The 23388-nt window shown below is 38.7% G+C and overlaps 2 protein-coding genes across 2 annotated transcripts; one reads left to right on the top strand and one right to left on the bottom strand.

Moving 5' to 3' along the window:
* The first annotated feature begins 6830 nt into the window (after positions 1-6830).
* Positions 6831-7514, top strand: LOC117332848 (zinc finger protein 239-like). The gene has a single exon (XM_033891899.1). The coding sequence runs from the start codon at positions 6831-6833 to the stop codon at positions 7512-7514; it is 684 nt and encodes a 227-aa protein (XP_033747790.1).
* A 12775-nt stretch (positions 7515-20289) lies between these two features.
* LOC117333295 (sulfotransferase family cytosolic 1B member 1-like) lies at positions 20290-22652 on the bottom strand (the record flags this gene model as incomplete). The annotated part of the gene is given in 2 exon segments (XM_033892527.1): positions 20290-20637; positions 22460-22652. Coding segments are annotated over 2 exon segments (303 nt in total), but the record flags the coding sequence as incomplete, so codon positions are not given.
* Positions 22653-23388: the final 736 nt, after the last annotated feature.

Here is a 23388-nt window from a genome sequence, read left to right as displayed (position 1 = left end):
GACATTCTGCATGTAAAATTTCGACGCCTAAAACCTCATACATATATGTTTTCTGGGACACCCTGTATGTAGCAGAGACGTGTGATATACATGTACACGTCTTTGTATGTAGGTAGAATTTAAAATTTAAAAGTAACATCAAAACCATCATGATTTCCCTTGGCACAGTCATCATTATTATCATCAAAATGACGTTACTAAAATTAGAATTTCCTAAATAAATGACAACGGAAAATATCGAAAATATTAATAAATTAAATCTAAATAAAACTCTTTCAGCATACAAACAAAATCAGCCCTTTAACAAATACAGGAAAATTCATTGATAAAATGTTTAAATGCTAATTGATGATATGGCAAATTTAAAGTGTTCGGAAAGACTTTTAATCTGACAGTTTAGACATTTTGAGGTACTAATTCGAATTCATAATTCAAAATTTTCAACAACAAAGAAGAAGAAGAAGAAGGGAAAAAAATCCAGGTGGCAGCAGCAACACGCTTCGTAGTACCTAATATATAAGATACCATTATATATATATAATACATGTATATATTATATATCGTGTTTAAAATGTATCATTATAATCAATAAAATGAGTGGGTGAATCATATGCCGGAGACATGACATCTCTGGCATAGCACACTATATTAAGTTGTTATCATAGAGAGACTTTATCAGAATGAAAGTGTATAGTCATTCAGTCAGTGTCACGTACACAACCTTACGGTGCATAAAACTCTGGAAATAACATTATGATTTTAAAAGGAGTTGTGCTTAATGTTTCAATCAGTGAATATGGTTTGTGTACTTTATCATGGCAGAGACATATAATTATATCTCTGATCATGGTTAACTTATTACCTTATTTAATTATCATCAGTTAAATTGTGCAAATCAAACTCGCCCATACATTATTCGGAACTCATCGGGTATTGTGCTCGTTGTTGGAGTTCCGGATGGGAAAAGGTAAGATGGTTGCATCGTGATCAAAACAGCCTAGCACAGTCACAGTCAAGTTACATGTAGGTAAGCGTGCCAGAAAAACATATGGACAGCTATCAGCACATGACTTTAATCAAATCATCATAATATATTTGGGTGCATTGCTGTTGAATGCAGTGAAGCGTAAGCTACAGTAGGCTATAGTTACAGGCCAAACTTGACATGTTAAAAACACAGGGGCACGTTGCAATAAGAATGTATACTGTACATGAATGATAGAAATGTATGTGGGTCAGTTTCTAACACATTCAAAAGTATGTGGGTCTTGTGTTACACTGACCCACATACATGTTTAATCATTTCATGTACATGTACATATGTACATTATTAGGTAACGTGCCCCTGTGTTACACAAATGCGTATCATTATGTATCATATGAGATGGGACGTAACGTCGATATATATTCAAGGTTCATAACAAATTTTATGTTAATGTGCAATATAGCTAGTTATCGACCCCTTTTCAGTCTTTATTGTTAAGAAAGTGATAACTCTTCCGATTACCATGGACTTGGATATATCTACAATTTATTGTTGTGTGATCATTGCAGGTTCTCAACAATTTCATGACGACAACAATACCACGATGTCAGGGCAACTATACAATGACTTCGCGTCGACAATTCAATCGCATCCAATGAACTTTGTCTCGCATTTGATACAGGAGAGAGAACGTACCACTCCAGGTAAGAGAAAAATAGTCATTACTCGACAATCACTCAAGTTGTCATCCCACTGTCTTGGACCTAGGGGAGGAAATATTCTATCAATCTCCAGTTGTGATCCCACTGTCTCGGACCTAGGGGAGGAAATATTCTATCAATCTCCAGTTGTGATCCCACTGTCTCGGACCTAGGGGAGGAAATATTCTATTAATCTCCAGTTGTGATCCCACTGTCTCGGACCTAGGGGAGGAAATGTTCTATTAATGTTGCAGGTAGTTGGCTGACGTGTTTATATGTTGTCATAATGATAAATTGACGAAGTGATATATGTCATTGTTAAGTTTCCCTTATATCTTGACTTTGTACAGTTATTTTAAAGTCTCTGTGGAGAAACACATCCCGTCCCATCTCTGTGGAGAAACACAATTAAACCATCCTCTCTCTGTGGAGAAACACAAACTGTCCCATCTCTGTGGAGAAACACAAACCGTCCTCTCTCTGTGGAGAAACACAAACCGTCCTCTCTCTGTGGAGAAACACAAACCGTCCTCTCTCTGTGGAGAAACACAAACCGTCCTCTCTCTGTGGAGAAACACAAACTGTCCCATCTCTGTGGAGAAACACAAACCGTCCTCTCTCTGTGGAGAAACACAAACTGTCCTCTCTCTGTGGAGAAACACAAACTGTCCCATCTCTGTGGAGAAACACAAACTGTCCCATCTCTGTGGAGAAACACAAACTGTCCCATCTCTGTGGAGAAACACAAACTGTCTCATCTCTGTGGAGAAACACAAACCGTCCTCTCTCTGTGGAGAAACACAAACCATCCTCTCTCTGTGGAGAAACACAAACTGTCCCATCTCTGTGGAGAAACACAAACCGTCCTCTCTCTGTGGAGAAACACTAACTGTCCCATCTCTGTGGAGAAACACAAACCGTCCTCTCTCTGTGGAGAAACACAAACTGTCCCATCTCTGTGGAGAAACACAAGCCCTCCCATCTCTGTGGAGAAACACAAACTGTCCCATCTCTGTGGAGAAACACAAACTGTCCTCTCTCTGTGGAGAAACACAAACCATCCTCTCTCTGTGGAGAAACACAAACCGTTCTCTCTCTGTGGAGAAACACAAACTGTCCCATCTCTGTGGAGAAACACAAACCGTCCTCTCTCTGTGGAGAAACACAAACTGTCCCATATCTGTGGAGAAACACAAACCCTCCCATCTCTGTGGAGAAACACAAACTGTCTCATCTCTGTGGAGAAACACAAACTGTCCTCTCTCTGTGGAGAAACACAAACCATCCTCTCTCTGTGGAGAAACACAAACCGTCCCCTCTCTGTGGAGAAACACATCCCGTCCCATCTCTGTGGAGAAACACAAACCATCCTCTCTCTGTGGAGAAACACAAACCGTCCTCTCTCTGTGGAGAAACAAAAACCGTCCTGTCTCTGTGGGGAAACACATACTATCCTCTCTCTGTTGAGAAACACAAACCGTCCCGTCTCTGTGGAGAAACACAAACCGTCCTCTCTCTGTGGAGGAACACAAACTGTCCCATCTCTGTGGAGAAACACAAACTGTCCCCTCTCTGTGGAGAAACACAAACCGTCCTGTCTCTGTGGGGAAACACATACCATCCCGTCTCTGTGGAGGAACACATAAGTTCTCGTCTCTGTGGAGAAACACCATCCTATCTCTGTGGAGAAACACACACCGTCCTGTCTCTAGCTTATATTTAAGGTCTCTGACTATTTTTAGCCCTATTCAAATCGCCCTGCGTCCGTGGTCCGTCCGTCCCTCTGTCCGTAAACAATTCTTGTTATCGCTATTTCTCAGAAAGTACTGAAGGGATCTTTCTCAAATTTCATATGAAGGTTCCCCTTGGTGCTTAGTTATGCATATTGCGTTTTGAGACCAATCGGATAACAACTATGCATATTACGTTTTGAGACCAATCGGATAACAACATGGCCGACAGGCAGACTTCTTGGATTTTGACATTTGAAGTTTGTTATCGCTATTTCTGAGAAAGAACTGAAGGGATCTTTCTCAAATTTCATAAGTAGGTTCCCTTTGGTGCCTAGAGTTATGCATATTGCGTTTTGAGACCCATCTGGAAACAACATGGCCGACAGGCAGCCATCTTGGATTTTGACAATTGAAGTTTATTATCGCTATTTCTGAGAAAGTACTGAAGGGATCTTTCTCAAATTTCATATGTGGGTTTTCCTTGGTGCCTTGTTATGCATATTGCGTTTTGAGACCAATCTGAAACCAACATGGCCGACAGGCAGCCATCTTGGATTTTGACAATTGAAGTTTGTTATCGCTATTTCTTAGAAAGGACTGAAGGGATCTTTCTCAAATATTATATGTGGGTTTCCCTTGGTGCCTTGTTATGCATATTGCGATTTGAGACCAATCGGAAAACAACATGGCCGACAGGCAGCCATCTTGGATTTTGACAATTGAAGTTTGTTATCGCTATTTCTGAGAAAGTACTGAAGGGATCTTTCTCAAATTTCATATGTAGGTTTCCCTTGGTGCCTAGTTATGCATATTGCGTTTTGAGACCAATCGGAAAACAACATGGCCGACAGGCAGCCATCTTGGATTTTGACAATTAAAGTTTGTTATCGCTATTTCTCAAAGTACTGAAGGGATCTTTCTCAAATTTCATATGTAGGTTCCCCTTGGTCCCTTGAATTGCATTTTGGGACCAGTCTGTCCTGAAAACAACCTGGCAAACAAACAGCCATTATGGCTAAATCTCAAAATTCTTATATAGCTAGGATTCCCTTGTTTGAAAAGTACTGGAGGGATGTCTCAATTTGCACAGATTAGTAAAATGAAGGGAAAAGTAGAGAGAAGATCAATCTGACATAGAACCTATAAAGATCATTCAATGGTGGGTGCCAAGATCCCTCTGGGATCTCTTGTTGTTCTGATTCCAACAGACATGGCACTCTATCATATACAGTGGAACTTCGTTAACTCGAAGTCGACGGGACCACGAAAAAACTTCGAGTTATCCGAGTGTTCGAATTAAGCGAGTTATCGTTTTGGTGAAAAGTTTGGTCAATATTTGTCAACATTATATAATCATTATAACTTCGCTCTGTCGCTCATCAGTTTAGTGTGAAGACTGGTCAATACATGTAAATATATATGTAATGTTTCGTTATGTCACTTGTTATTGGTGTAGTTTTGCCGATATACAGTCACGATAAAGTTTCTTTCACTTAGTCATTTCAATAACGATCTGATGTGCAAGTCATGTTTGCAAAAGGTAAAACGATAAAACGGAATTCGACAAAATAACAAGTTATTAATGTCAAAACAAATAACCGTTTAAGTTTAACACAGATTGCATACAAAACGTAACAGAACCATTACCTTTATTGGACATATATAAAATACTGTTTGATCGGCCTACTTACTTTTTATTGATAACCACGCCATTTCCATGTGTATTAGCACCGGAAGTTGGGCTGCGCATGTGCGTATAAATGTTACTGTAACTGAGTTGGCGTTTTATCCGATTTAATAGACAGCACTGACCGTTACAGTTGTACTCTGAACACCTCGGCAGTAATTACGCTATTGTTTCAGCAGTTTAAAGATTTAATAGGCGCCGGTGACTGTGTCATTCTACACCTGTAAAAACATCAGCCGGGTAGATCTACCGGTGTGTCAGAGATTAGTTCCGCTTGAGCGAACGGGTAGATGAGTTGTTGACTATCGTGTGTACTGATATCGGCGACCGCCTTGGGAAATTACCTGATGTCAGTGTAGCATTATATGTCTGTGGTTAAACATCATAATTTATTTTTCCAAACTTTATATTATTAAGTAAGCTAAAAATTTCAGGAGAGTTCTCCATGATGAACAAATTGTTACTGATTACATATAATTTTTGACGTCCTAATATACTGCAAATATTGATAATCAAAGAAATGTCTACAAAAGCAATAAACATTTGATCCCTATTTGCAGTGTCTCAAATTATAATATAATAAGTACATAATGTACCTAACCAAACATGTTGCTCTGTGTTGTAATAGTCTACGTTTAATTTTAGGAATACAATGTAATTAAAATCAAAGAAACAATGAAGCCATTAATGGTATATTTCTTTCCAGGAGAAGTCACTTACATATATATGTAGCACTTAATATAACCACTGCTAAAACATATATTGTAATTTAAAAAAAAAATGAATAAATAAAAACATAAAAAATAAAAAAAATAAAATATAATTTTTTTTTATGAAGGGGCTTTTGTCCACTTTTTGATTAGTGTGAAGGGGCTAATGTCCGGGGGGGCTTTTGTCCTAGGGGCTAATGTCCGGGGGGGGCTAATGTCCGGGGGGGGGCTTTTGTCCGTACCTCAAGTAAAGCAGTACTTTTTATCACCAAGACTTGTTGTTATAAGATTCAACCGACAATTTCTTTTATGAATTTATGAAACACTTATAATAGCATGTAGGTTAGTAGTGCCGATATGTTCAGTATTACAAACGGAATTTAGCTCTTAAAAAATGTCGGCGTTTGCCACCGATCGACGAAAATTATACTTCGAGTTATTCGAACATTTCAAGTAGGATTTTTATTGTTGGGACCAAATTTTTACTTCGTATTATCCGAGTTTTTCGAGTTATCCGAATTCGAATTATCCGAGTTTTTTTTTACTAAGATAAAGAGAGAATTCGGCCGGGACCGGCGAGGTACTTCGAGTTAAGCGGGGTATTCGAGTTATCCGAGTTCGAGTTAACGAAGTTCCACTGTATATCCTTATCAAACATTATTTGAGATAGCTTGGTTATATGAGCATGATGTAAAATTCAGAGGTACCAAGTTTAAATTTAATGGCTGAAATTGAGAACAAGTCTAGTCTCCTACACCATAATTGTATTTTATAAAATCTTATTTAAATTAACAGTATTTTTTGTGTGGTTACAATTCCTCTTGTATTTCATTTGTTTCAGCTCCCTTCAGATGACAGAAGACTAGGGATTTAAATATTGTAATGGCTACGTGAAATGACTACATCACTACAAATGGACGTTTTGTTGAGTTATATGAGATGACCAGGCTACTATGACTTAAATTGTACTTGGCGAAGTGTGGTGGATATTTTTCCATGGAGAACACCGACAACATGTCTGGTGTGTGTGGTAAGGCCTGCCTAGATGTTTGTAGCTTATCGAAGCAGCAAAATGCACTGACAAGAAAAAAGCCGTACAAGTGTGATGTTTGTGGTAAATTTTTTGCGCAGTCAGCTCATCTTGAAACACATTTCAGAACACATACTGGAGAAACTCCTTACAAATGTGATGTCTGTGGTAAGGAATTCAGTGAATCGTCCAAGCTACAGAGGCATTTCCGATCCCACACTGGCTCCAGACCCTATAAGTGTGATTTCTGTGGTAAGGAATTTATCCGGAGAGACACGCTGCAGAAACATACAAGGACACACACGGGAGAGAAGCCTTACACGTGTGATATCTGTGGTAAGGGATTCAGTCAGTCCGCTCACCGCCAGATGCACACATTGACACATTCTGGACAGAAGCCGTATAAGTGTGACGTCTGTGATAAGGTGTTTAGTCAGTCCTCTCACATGAAAACTCATTTCAGGACACACATTGGATACAGTCCTTTCAAGTGTGATGTGTGTGGTAAGGAATTCACAAGGGCAGAGTACCTACAGAAACATAGTATGACACATACCGGAGAGAAACCTTACAAATGTGACTTCTGTGGACGCGGGTTTATACAGTCATCTAACCTCCGGAGACATATCAGGTCACACACGGGAAATAACCCCGTGTTGTCTGTGTAAGGGGAATAACCCTGTATTGTCTGTGTAAGGGAAATAACCCTGTATTGTCTGTGTTAGGGTAATAACCCTGTATTGTCTGTGTAAGGGAAATAACCCTTTGTTGTCTGTGTAAGGGAAATAACCCTGTGTTGTCTGTGTAAGGGAAATAACCCTGTATTGTCTGTGTAAGGGAAATAACCCTGTATTGTCTGTGTAAGGGAAATAACCCTGTGTTGTCTGTGTAAGGGAAATAACCCTGTATTGTGTGTGTAAGGGAAATAACCCTGTATTGTCTGTGTAAGGGAAATAACCCTGTATTGTGTGTGTAACGGAAATAACCCTGTATTGTCTGTGTAAGGGAAATAACCCTGTGTTGTCTGTGTAAGGGAAATAACCCTGTGTTGTCTGTGTAAGGGAAATAACCCTGTGTTGTCTGTGTAAGGGAAATAACCCTGTATTGTGTGTGTTACGGAAATAACCCTGTATTGTCTGTGTGTTACGGAAATAACCCTGTGTTGTCTGTGTAAGGGAAATAACCCTGTGTTGTCTGTGTTAGGGAAATAACCCTGTGTTGTCTGTGTAAGGGAAATAACCCTGTGTTGTCTGTGTTAGGGAAATAACCCTGTGTTGTCTGTGTAAGGGAAATAACCCTGTGTTGTCTGTGTAAGGGAATGTGTTTTCTGTGTTAGGGAAATAAATTAAATGTGCTGTACTTTGCTGTGTATTGCCCACTCTGTTAAATTGCTACCACAAACCAAATAATGGATTGATAATTTAGAATACTCAGATCGCTAACTCCGGTGCATCGTCCTCAAGTTATATGCTAATTAGTAATTATAAAGTAGAAGTTCAGGGAAAACCTTGGCTGTGTGTATCGCAGTTGATCATGACACCTGTATTGCTTTGACAAGAGAACCGTGTCAATAAACGTTTTTCTGGATATATACTTGTTAGTTGTTTTTAATTGATATATGTCCATATAGAGATAAATGTACCATTATGATAATTAACACATACAGGTAAATGTACCATTATGATAATTAACACATACAGGTAAATGTACCATAATTAACACATACAGGTAAATGTACCATTATGATAATTAACACATACAGGTAAATGTGCCATAATTAACACATACAGGTAAATGTACCATAATTAACACATACAGGTAAATGTACCATTATGATAATTAACACATACAGGTAAATGTACCATTATGATAATTAACACATACAGGTAAATGTACCTTTCTGGTAATTAACACATACAGGTAAATGTATCATAATTAACACATACAGGTAAATGTACCATTATGATAATTAACACATACAGGTAAATGTACCATTATGATAATTAACACATACAGGTAAATGTACCATTATGATAATTAACACATACAGGTAAATGTCCCATACATAACACATACAGGTAACTGTACCATAATTAACACATACAGGTAATTGTACCATAATTAACACATACAGGTAAATGTCCCATACATAACACATACAGGTAACTGTACCATAATTAACACATACCGGTAATTGTACCATAATTAACACGTACAGGTAATATAAATGTACCATTATGATAATTAACACATACAGGTAAATGTACCATAATTAACACATACCGGTAAATGTACCATAATTAACACATACAGGTAAATGTACCATTATGATAATTAACACATACAGGTAAATGTACCATTATGATAATTAACACATACAGGTAAATGTACCATTATGATAATTAACACATACAGGTAAATGTACCATTATGATAATTAACACATACAGGTAAATGTACCATTATGATCATTAACACATACAGGTAATTGTACCATAATTAACACATACAGGTAAATGTACCATAATTAACACATACAGGTAAATGTACCATAATTAACACATACAGGTATATGTACCATAATTAACACATATGTAATTGGTGTTATACACTAATTAAGGGGATGTAGAATTGGTGTTATATCATAATTAAGGATGAGTAAACACATTCAGACTTGACAATAAGACAACTCGAGTAAACACATTCAGACTTTACAGTAAGACAACTCGAGTAAACACATTCAGACTTTACAGTAAGACAACTAGAGTGAAGACATTCAGACTTTACAGTAAGACAACTAGAGTAAACACATTCAGACTTTACCGTAAGACAACTTCAGTAAATACTGGACTTTAGAGTAAGACAACTTGAGTGAACATATTCTGACTTTACTGTAAGACAACTCGAGTGAACACATTCAGACTTGACAGTATGACAACTCGAGTGAACACATTCAGACTTTACAGTAATACAACTAGAGTGAGCACATTCAGACTTTTCAGTAAGACAACTCGAGTGAACACATTCAGACTTTACTGTAAGACAACTTCAGTAAATACTGGACTTTAGGCCACAGGGAAATTTTTTGTCGAAAAAAAATCTTTGTTTAGGTGGGAGATGCATTGAATTTGTGTGGTCCGCACAGTCTCAGATACAGGATTTTGCACCATTTCTTCGGAAGCTTCTGTGGGCCTTGGTGGCCTTAACGTAAAATCCTGTTTCAGAAGCAAATGTTTTCCATTGAAATTCTGCCATAAAAATATACTGCGTGTTCTTTAAAACGTCAGCTATTATTTTGTACCATTTCTTCGAGAGCTCCCCCCCCCCCCCCCCCCCCCCCCCCCTGGATAAATCGAATCCTGGATCCGCCCTGTTGCTAAAGAGATGGAGACCATAACCATCGACATCTCCCCGAACGTGGGACGTTTCACTAAGCCGATGGAATTTCTAACCTTGATTATCTATTGGGTGTATTGACAGACGAGTGCCTGAGGTGTATGGCCATTTCTTCTCATCACTCTCGTAGGATTGACAGGCTGGTTTTCTAAATTCATCTCAGATAGTGACACTCTATAACCTTCCTACATACAAATGTGGAATATACATGGTTATAGCAATATCGGTCATTCTTTGAAGAGTTGAGGAATATGTTACTCAAATCAGAAGTACTGGCTTTTCTAATTAGACAAACAGTGTCCATTTGGTCGTGTGACACCTCGAATCTAGAAAACAGCTATCATTTGGTGGTGTGACTTCTGGAATCTAGACAAACAGTGTCCATTTGGTGGTGTGACACCTCCAATCTAGACAAACAGTTTCCCTTTTGGTAGTGTGACACCTCGAATCTAGACAAACAGAATCCATTTGGTGGTGTGATACCTCGAATCTAGACAAACAGTTTCCCTTTTGGTAGTGTGACACCTCGAATCTAGACAAACAGAATCCATTTGGTGGTGTGATACCTCGAATCTAGACAAACAGTTTCCCTTTTGGTAGTGTGACACCTCGAATCTAGACAAACAGAATCCATTTGGTGGTGTGATACCTCGAAACTAGACATAGATACATATCAATATGTTGTCGGCCTGTAACTATCAGCGGCGACCAATCCCTGATGATTTTGCTAATTTTGCGGATTTTGTTTTTGTTTTTGTTTTTTTAGCGCTAACAGCTATTGTCACCGCTTTTGAGAGATGAGCAACCCCCCCGGTTGGTGTTTTGTAAAATTACTACTGTGATATCCATAGAGGCAAATTTGATTATTAAAGTGTGTCATGTATTGATACATAAAATATACATAAAACACAAGCATCATTTCATTAAAAACGTTAAAATGCATCAATACCCAGCCATATTTGGCTTATGACACACTACTACAGTAAAATCTTGAGTCAATTAATATTAAGACTTATTGATAAAAAGTTTTGTCTTCTTTGGTACATATCAGACAATAACCTGGCGACATCTTTTTGCAAATTATCTTCTTTCATAAGAAATATTAATTTATCTTTGCTGTTTAAAGTACAATGTATTACAATTCTGTAAATTAGTTTCTGCTTTACTAAAAACCAAAAGTCTTAAGTCGGAGTAAAAATCGCAATCAATAAAAAAATGAGTTTCATCCTCAACATGATTTGATGTACAATATATACATTTCCTTTCTTGTAAAGGAATTATTGGCCTGGCGTATCTACCCGTTTCTATAGCTAATGGCAGAGAACCACTTCTAAAATTAGATAAAATTCTTCTGTGTGATCTATTTCTACTATTTTTAACATAAAAACTTGTACTAATTTCATTTTTATATAGGCGGTAGGTACGCAACTTATTACCATTTACACGGTTACTATCATTAAAAAGATCATTTCTCCAATCTATCTGGTCTCGATTATCCAATATCCGCTTAATATCACGAAGTTTACATTTAGTCGAGCGTTGACTGTTCATTACATCAGATAATCCAAAACTGTGTATAATAGTGTCACATTTTCTTCTCCAAGAGTTAGCAATATGTTCTGTAGCATTATATATAGTTTTAGTTAAACGGGGTTCTTCCGCACCGTGTAGTCGTAGACGTAGACGTAGTACATTTTTTTTGTACTTCAATAATTGGCTTGTGATGTGTCGACATGAATTCCATGTCGCCTCGACTCGCTGTATTTGAAGAGTTTTTTGAAGATCCTAGAAATAATCTACACGCCTTATTCTGTATATTTTTCACATTTGTCCATTTCGATATTCCCCATATTCCAGCACCGTAGTAGAGTACAGGTTCCACGAGGTTACGATATAATTTTTCAAATACATCAAAGGAAACACCTCCACTTGAAAGGAACTTAGTATATAAAGCAGATAGTGCCCTGCTCGCTGATTTAGTAATATTTTATACTGTATATTTGAAGTCCATAAATGTATTAAACGTTAATCCTAGATAACGGTACGAGGTTTCGTAATTAATACGTTGATCTCCGCACTTTAATATGTAGTTTGATCTGGGTGATTTTTTCCCCTGAAGTGTAAAACCTTGGTTTTTTTCAGTATTTATAGACATCCTCCACTTGCGACACCAGGAGTTAACAACATCCAACATTGTTTTGTAGACTTATTTCATCTTCAGCAATTAATGCAATGTCAACTGCATATAGTAATATTGCTAGATTTTGTCCATTTATACTCGTTCCACAATTCAGAGAGTTGATTTCGTCGACAATGTCATTAACATTTATAGAAACAAGTGTTGGAGACAATTTACAGCCTTGTTTCGCTCAGAATTTAATATCGAAAAAGGTCAGATAAAGAATTTCCTAGCTTAACAGCGCTCCTCGTAGATGTATATAACGATTTAATAGCGTTTAAAAAAGGACCAGTGATTCCAAGCTTCATCAGTTTGTACCACAGTAAATCACGATGAATATTTTCAAACGCCAGTTTTGCATCAATAAAACATACAAATGTGTCCTTTCTCTGAATTCTCCTGTTCTTAACAATACAGAGACTTGTATATACGTCTCTGGTAATACTAAACTTCAACTGTCGGCCATTTTGTTTTCTGTTTTATATTTACTCGCTGCCACCATTTCAGAACTGATTGAACAACAAGTTATGTACGTATATTTACACTTTATTTGTAACATCGTAACTAATTTAAATCCACCAAGTAATATCCATGCACTCAACACCAGCCTTCAATCTCTCTCAGTAACGTTTGTTATTACATGTACAGATCTACTTAGTCGTTAACTGGCGCTATATACAACTATACACAGTTCACCCTACCCACCACAAACTTCTCATAGACTACAACTATACACTGTTCACCCTACCTACCACAAACTTCTCATAGACTACAACTATACACTGTTCACCCTACCCACCACAAACTTCCCATAGACTACAACTATACACTGTTCACCCTACCCACCACAAACTTCCCATAGACTACAACTATACACTGTTCACCCTACCTACCACAAACTTCTCATAGACTACAACTATACACTGTTCACCCTACCTACCACAAACTTCCCATAGACTACAACTACACACTGTTCACCCTACCTACCACAAACTTCTCATAGACTACAACTATACACTGTTCACCCTACCGACCACAAACTTCTCATAGACTACAACTATACACTGTTCACCCTACCGACCACAAACTTCTCATAGACTACAACTATACACTGTTCACCCTACCTACCACAAACTTCTCATAGACTACAACTATACACTGTTCACCTTACCTACCACAAACTTCCCATAGACTACAACTATACACTGTTCACACTACCGACCACAAACTTCTCATAGACTACAACTATACACTGTTCACACTACCTACCACAAACTTCTCATAGACTACAACTATACACTGTTCACCCTACCTACCACAAACTTCTCATAGACTACAACTATACACTGTTCACCCTACCTACCACAAACTTCCCATAGACTACAACTATACACTGTTCACCCTACCTACCACAAACTTCTCATAGACTACAACTATACACTGTTCACCCTACCCACCACAAACTTCTCATAGACTACAACTATACACTGTTCACCCTACCTACCACAAACTTCTCATAGACTACAACTATACACTGTTCACCCTACCCACCACAAACTTCCCATAGACTACAACTATACACTGTTCACCCTACCCACCACAAACTTCCCATAGACTACAACTATACACTGTTCACCCTACCTACCACAAACTTCTCATAGACTACAACTATACACTGTTCACCCTACCTACCACAAACTTCCCATAGACTACAACTACACACTGTTCACCCTACCTACCACAAACTTCTCATAGACTACAACTATACACTGTTCACCCTACCGACCACAAACTTCTCATAGACTACAACTATACACTGTTCACCTTACCTACCACAAACTTCTCATAGACTACAACTATATACACTGTTCACCTTACCTACCACAAACTTCTCATAGACTACAACTATATACACTGTTCACCTTACCTACCACAAACTTCTCATAGACTACAACTATACACTGTTCACCCTACCCACCACAAACTTCTCATAGACTACAACTATACACTGTTCACCCTACCTACCACAAACTTCTCATAGACTACAACTATACACTGTTCATCCTACCCACCACAAACTTCTCATAGACTACAACTATACACTGTTCACCCTACCCACCACAAACTTCTCATAGACTACAACTATACACTGTTCACCCTACCCACCGCAAACTTCTCATAGACTACAACTATACACTGTTCACCCTACCTACCACAAACTTCTCATAGACTACAACTATACACTGTTCACCCTACCTACCACAAACTTCTCATAGACTACAACTATACACTGTTCACCTTACCTACCACAAACTTCTCATAGACTACAACTATATACACTGTTCACCCTACCTACCGCAAACTTCTCATAGACTACAACTATACACTGTTCACACTACCTACCACAAACTTCTCATAGACTACAACTATACACTGTTCACACTACCCACCACAAACTTCTCATAGACTACAACTATACACTGTTCACCCTACCTACCACAAACTTCTCATAGACTACAACTATACACTGTTCACCCTACCTACCACAAACTTCTCATAGACTACAACTATATACACTGTTCACCCTACCTACCACAAACTTCTCATAGACTACAACTATACACTGTTCACCCTACCTACCACAAACTTCCCATAGACTACAACTATACACTGTTCACACTACCTACCACAAACTTCTCATAGACTACAACTATACACTGTTCACCTTACCTACCACAAACTTCTCATAGACTACAACTATACACTGTTCACACTACCCACCACAAACTTCTCATAGACTACAACTATACACTGTTCACCCTACCTACCACAAACTTCCCATAGACTACAACTATACACTGTTCACACTACCTACCACAAACTTCTCATAGACTACAACTATACACTGTTCACCTTACCTACCACAAACTTCTCATAGACTACAACTATATACACTGTTCACCCTACCTACCACAAACTTCTCATAGACTACAACTATACACTGTTCACCCTACCTACCACAAACTTCCCATAGACTACAACTATACACTGTTCACACTACCTACCACAAACTTCTCATAGACTACAACTATATACACTGTTCACCCTACCTACCACAAACTTCTCATAGACTACAACTATACACTGTTCACCCTACCTACCACAAACTTCCCATAGACTACAACTATACACTGTTCACCCTACCTACCACAAACTTCTCATAGACTACAACTATACACTGTTCACCCTACCTACCACAAACTTCTCATAGACTACAACTATACACTGTTCACCCTACCTACCGCAAACTTCTCATAGCCTACAACTATATACACTGTTCACACTACCTGCCACAAACTTCTCATAGACTACAACTATATACACTGTTCACCCTACCTACCACAAACTTCTCATAGACTACAACTATACACTGTTCACCCTACCTACCACAAACTTCCCATAGACTACAACTATACACTGTTCACCCTACCTACCACAAACTTCTCATAGACTACAACTATACACTGTTCACCCTACCTACCACAAACTTCTCATAGACTACAACTATACACTGTTCACCCTACCTACCGCAAACTTCTCATAGACTACAACTATATACACTGTTCACCCTACCCGCCACAAAGTTCTCATAGACTACAACTATACACTGTTCACCCTACCTACCACAAACTTCTCATAGACTACAACTATACACTGTTCACCCTACCTACCACAAACTTCTCATAGACTACAATTATACACTGTTCACCCTACCTACCACAAACTTCTCATAGACTACAACTATACACTGTTCACCCAACCTACCACAAACTTCTCATAGACTACAACTATACACTGTTCACCTTACCTACCACAAACTTCTCATAGACTACAACTATACACTGTTCACACTACCCACCACAAACTTCTCATAGACTACAACTATACACTGTTCACCTTACCTACCACAAACTTCCCATAGACTACAACTATACACTGTTCACCTTACCTACCACAAACTTCTCATAGACTACAACTATACACTGTTCACACTACCTACCACAAACTTCTCATAGACTACAACTATACACTGTTCACACTACCTACCACAAACTTCTCATAGACTACAACTATACACTGTTCACACTACCTACCACAAACTTCTCATAGACTACAACTATACACTGTTCACCCTACCTATCACAAACTTCTCATAGACTACAACTATACACTGTTCACCCTACCTACCACAAACTTCTCATAGACTACAACTATACACTGTTCACCTTACCTACCACAAACTTCTCATAGACTACAACTATATACACTGTTCACCTTACCTACCACAAACTTCTCATAGACTACAACTATATACACTGTTCACCCTACCTACCACAAACTTCTCATAGACTACAACTATACACTGTTCACCCTACCCACCACAAACTTCTCATAGACTACAACTATACACTGTTCACCCTACCCACCACAAACTTCTCATAGACTACAACTATACACTGTTCACACTACCTACCACAAACTTCTCATAGACTACAACTATACACTGTTCACCCTACCTACCACAAACTTCCCATAGACTACAACTATACACTGTTCACCCTACCTACCACAAACTTCTCATAGACTACAACTATACACTGTTCACCCTACCTACCACAAACTTCTCATAGACTACAACTATACACTGTTCACCCTACCTACCGCAAACTTCTCATAGCCTACAACTATATACACTGTTCACACTACCTGCCACAAACTTCTCATAGACTACAACTATATACACTGTTCACCCTACCTACCACAAACTTCTCATAGACTACAACTATACACTGTTCACCCTACCTACCACAAACTTCCCATAGACTACAACTATACACTGTTCACCCTACCTACCACAAACTTCTCATAGACTACAACTATACACTGTTCACCCTACCTACCACAAACTTCTCATAGACTACAACTATACACTGTTCACCCTACCTACCGCAAACTTCTCATAGACTACAACTATATACACTGTTCACCCTACCCGCCACAAAGTTCTCATAGACTACAACTATACACTGTTCACCCTACCTACCACAAACTTCTCATAGACTACAACTATACACTGTTCACCCTACCTACCACAAACTTCTCATAGACTACAATTATACACTGTTCACCCTACCTACCACAAACTTCTCATAGACTACAACTATACACTGTTCACCCAACCTACCACAAACTTCTCATAGACTACAACTATACACTGTTCACCTTACCTACCACAAACTTCTCATAGACTACAACTATACACTGTTCACACTACCGACCACAAACTTCTCATAGACTACAACTATACACTGTTCACACTACCTACCACAAACTTCTCATAGACTACAACTATACACTGTTCACACTACCTACCACAAACTTCTCATAGACTACAACTATACACTGTTCACACTACCTACCACAAACTTCTCATAGACTACAACTATACACTGTTCACCCTACCTATCACAAACTTCTCATAGACTACAACTATACACTGTTCACCCTACCTACCACAAACTTCTCATAGACTACAACTATACACTGTTCACCTTACCTACCACAAACTTCTCATAGACTACAACTATATACACTGTTCACCTTACCTACCACAAACTTCTCATAGACTACAACTATATACACTGTTCACCCTACCTACCACAAACTTCTCATAGACTACAACTATACACTGTTCACCCTACCCACCACAAACTTCTCATAGACTACAACTATACACTGTTCACCCTACCCACCACAAACTTCTCATAGACTACAACTATACACTGTTCACACTACCTACCACAAACTTCTCATAGACTACAACTATACACTGTTCACCCTACCTATCACAAACTTCTCATAGACTACAACTATACACTGTTCACCTTACCTACCACAAACTTCTCATAGACTACAACTATACACTGTTCACACTACCTACCACAAACTTCTCATAGACTACAACTATACACTGTTCACCTTACCTACCACAAACTTCTCATAGACTACAACTATACACTGTTCACCTTACCTACCACAAACTTCTCATAGACTACAACTATACACTGTTCACCCTACCCACCACAAACTTCTCATAGACTACAACTATACACTGTTCACCCTACCCACCACAAACTTCTCATAGACTACAACTATACACTGTTCACCCTACCCACCACAAACTTCTCATAGACTACAACTATACACTGTTCACCCTACCTACCACAAACTTCTCATAGACTACAACTATACACTGTTCACACTACCCACCACAAACTTCTCATAGACTACAACTATACAATGTTCACCCTACCTACCGCAAACTTCTCATAGACTACAACTATACACTGTTCACCCTACCTACCACAAACTTCTCATAGACTACAACTATACACTGTTCACCCTACCTACCACAAACTTCTCATAGACTATAACTATACACTGTTCACCCTACCTACCACAAACTTCCCATAGACTACAACTATACACTGTTCACCCTACCTACCACAAACTTCTCATAGACTACAACTATACACTGTTCACCCTACCTACCACAAACTTCTCATAGACTACAACTATACACTGTTCACCCTACCTACCACAAACTTCTCATAGACTACAACTATACACTGTTCACACTACCCACCACAAACTTCTCATAGACTACTATTCTATCCAATCTGCCAATTTACCTGCTGTACCAGCGGTCAGCTCACCGGTCTCACTGACAAGTTATGTGACAGACTTCCCTACGGAGAATTCACCCAGTCACTCTCTAATACATAGCTTCCAACCAAAACAATGATCTCTGACTACTTATAGCTACCTCAATTAAACTTCAACAATGCCCGCGAGCCAAGGCTAATGAACTGCATAACAACTTATCTACACAATTGGCAGTTAAAATGACCAGTTGTAACGAACCCATGTGCCCTTCGCTTACCATGTGCGCATGTGCAGCTATCGGGTCAGTTAAAGTCCTTCGAAATATCGCCGCACTGATAAAACTTATCTTTCGATTTTCAACAAATAAAATTAACTTTTTTTGCGTAATATTCCGAGTTTAAATCAAGTGTCATGCGATTTTGATTACACATTGCAGAGTAGGCAGGTTGGGGAAACTTGTGTATAATACGGAAATTGTCTACCATACACTTATTGAGGTATAGCTTTGTTACTAACAAGAGGCCCATTGGCCTTAACGGTCACCTGAATTTTGATATATTTTAGCATTTCTGACCCTTGCGACCTTGAATGAAGGTCAAGGTCATTTATTTGGACACTCTTTATAGCCCTTAACCCCAGAATACCATAGGTCTAATATGAGGTCTCTAGGCCTCTTGGTCATTGGAAAATTGTCTTTATATTTGAATATTTGATCCCTGTGACCTTCAATGAAGTTCAAGGTCATCCACTTAAATAATGTTGATAGCTCTTCACCCCAGCACGCTAAAGCTTCAATATCAGGTCTATGGGCCTCTTACTTAGTGAAAAGAGGTCATTAAAATAATTCATCATATTTTACCCCTGTGACCTTGAATGCAGGTCAAGGTCACCCATTTGAACAAACCTATAGCCCTTCATCCCAGCATTAAACAGATCCCTAGGTCTGTTGGTTATTGTTAGGAAGTTAAAAACATAAATTGTTTACGACGCTGGACAAAAGGCGATCGCAATAGGTCAACTGAAACTTCGTCTTATGTGACCTAAATTAGCCAAAATCACAATAAACTTCACTATTTTTTTTTAAATTGAGGTAGTCAACAATTATAGCAAATATGCTTTGTTAAAATATTACTTACACTGTAGCACAATAAGGACTCTTTTAATAACATATAGCAAATAATTAGCAACAATTCTATACTTCAACAGGGGTCTAATTGGTAAGTTTGCGTAATACCCGAAATATAAAGCTCGTGGGTTTCCCAAACCAGGTTATATCAATTAAAACAGACGTTTTTGAAGATGCGTTTCAAAGCCAGTGTTTTTTCGATCTCGAATCAACTTCATTAAAAACTGTTATTATTTTTGTTTTCTTTTGTTCTTTCTATTCAAATCGGAACGTGCAAGTGGCATTCTTCATTTGTTCCTCGTATATTTTGTCAAAATACTCGTTTTGTGCCACTGTAAAATAGTTCTTCCAGTCTCCGACCTCCCCTGAAAATTAACAAGGGATATCTAGTCAGCACATAATATAATAATTCAAAACTTAAATTCCGGGTATATCTTCATAATCCCCGGGTATACATCACAGTTATAATCCCCTGGTATACATCACAGTTATAATCCCCGGGTATACATCACAGTTATAATCCCCGGGTATACATCACAGTTATAATCCCCGGGTATACATCACAGTTATAATCCCCTGGTATACATCACAGTTATAATCCCCGGGTATACGTCACAGTTATAATCCCCGGGTATACGTCACAGTTATAATCCCCGGGTATACATCACAGTTATAATCCCGGGTATACATCACAGTTATAATCCCCGGGTATACATCACAGTTATAATCCCCGGGTATACATCACAGTTATAATCCCCGGGTATACATCACAGTTATAATCCCGGGTATACATCACAGTTATAATCCCCGGGTATACATCACAGTTATAATCCCCGGGTATACGTCACAGTTATAATCCCCGGGTATACGTCACAGTTATAATCCCGGGTATACATCACAGTTATAATCCCCGGGTATACATCACAGTTATAATCCCCGGGTATACATCACAGTTATAATCCCCGGGTATACGTCACAGTTATAATACCCGGGTATACATCACAGTTATAATCCCCGGGTATACATCACAGTTATAATCCCCGGGTATACATCACAGTTATAATCCCCGGGTATACATCACAGTTATAATCCCCGGGTATACATCACAGTTATAATCCCCGGGTATACATCACAGTTGTAATCCCCGGGTATACATCACAGTTATAATCCCCGGGTATACATCACAGTTATAATCCCCGGGTATACATCACAGTTGTAATCCCCGGGTATACGTCACAGTTGTAATCCCCGGGTATACATCACAGTTATAATACCCGGGTATACATCACAGTTATAATCCCCGGGTATACATCACAGTTATAATCCCCGGGTATACGTCACAGTTATAATCCCCGGGTATACGTCACAGTTATAATCCCCGGGTATACGTCACAGTTATAATCCCGGGTATACATCACAGTTATAATCCCCGGGTATACATCACAGTTATAATCCCCGGGTATACATCACAGTTATAATCCCCGGGTATACATCACAGTTATAATCCCCGGGTATACATCACAGTTATAATCCCCGGGTATACATCACAGTTATAATCCCCGGGTATACATCACAGTTATAATCCCCGGGTATACATCACAGTTATAATCCCCGGGTATACATCACAGTTATAATCCCCGGGTATACATCACAGTTATAATCCCCGGGTATACATCACAGTTATAATCCCCGGGTATACATCACAGTTATAATCCCGGGTATACATCACAGTTATAATCCCCGGGTATACATCACAGTTATAATCCCCGGGTATACATCACAGTTATAATCCCCGGGTATACATCACAGTTATAATCCCGGGTATACATCACAGTTATAATCCCCGGGTATACATCACAGTTATAATCCCCGGGTATACATCACAGTTATAATCCCCGGGTATACATCACAGTTATAATCCCCGGGTATACATCACAGTTATAATCCCCGGGTATACATCACAGTTATAATCCCCGGGTATACATCACAGTTATAATCCCCGGGTATACATCACAGTTATAATCCCCGGGTATACATCACAGTTATAATCCCGGGTATACATCACAGTTATAATCCCCGGGTATACATCATTAGTTATGCAATATTTCCTCAGGTAAAGCAATTCTTTTTCCTGTTTTTTTTTTCTCACTTCTCATTTTGATCATTTGAATTGACATCACCATTTACCTTTTCGATATATCGGCAGCTTTTTTTCGTCTGACATCTGGTGTATATAATTCTGATCGGACGGGTTGATTTCTTTCATTACTGTTTTTACCATTGTTTGAAATGTACATCTGTCGGTAACTTCTTCTAGGAAAGACTTGTTGCGCGATTCATCAAGAAATTCTGCTATCTTTGTGACGTTGGACAGGAGGTCCTGTAAATACAGAAACGGACATGTTCACACGGGCAGGTATAATGATCCACCGAAGCTAATTGTTTATGATCAGTAGAATAAATTCACGCGAGATTTAAGTCGCTGTTTATACTCAAACACGTTAACAAACCGGACATACAGACACGATTGACTTATGGGGTGTAGTCTTTTGTCTGTGAACTTGTGGGGTGCAACACACAAGATTCAATGAGCTATGGACATCACATTTAATTTCCGTTCCATTCCGTCATTAAAAACACATGCGGAGTGAGGTTTAATTATTAATTATGGGAAAACACAAAACTACATTAAATTCATAAGATGTGAGTGAGTACGGACGGACAAGTATATCTGAGTGAGTACGGACGGACAAGTATATCTGAGTGAGTACGGACGGACAAGTATATCTGAGTGAGTACGGACGGACAAGTATATCTGAGTGAGTACGGACGGACAAGTATATCTGAGTGAGTACGGACGGACAAGTATATCTGAGTGACTACGGACGGACAAGTATATCTGAGTGAGTACGGACGGACAAGTATATCTGAGTGACTACGGACGGACAAGTATATCTGAGTGAGTACGGACGGACAAGTATATCTGAGTGAGTACGGACGGACAAGTATATCTGAGTGACTACGGACGGACAAGTATATCTGAGTGACTACGGACGGACAAGTATATCTGAGTGACTACGGACGGACAAGTATATCTGAGTGACTGATTACTGAGT

This window comes from Pecten maximus, chromosome 8 (assembly GCF_902652985.1).
Source record: "Pecten maximus chromosome 8, xPecMax1.1, whole genome shotgun sequence".
NCBI classification, from domain to species: Eukaryota; Metazoa; Mollusca; class Bivalvia; order Pectinida; family Pectinidae; genus Pecten; species Pecten maximus.
This window is presented reverse-complemented; position numbering and strand designations above follow the sequence as displayed.

Coding starts and splice junctions, on each gene's coding strand:
- LOC117332848 (XM_033891899.1), top strand. CDS start 6,831: ATGTCTGGTGTGTGTGGTAAGGCCTGCCTAGATGTTTGTAGCTTATCG.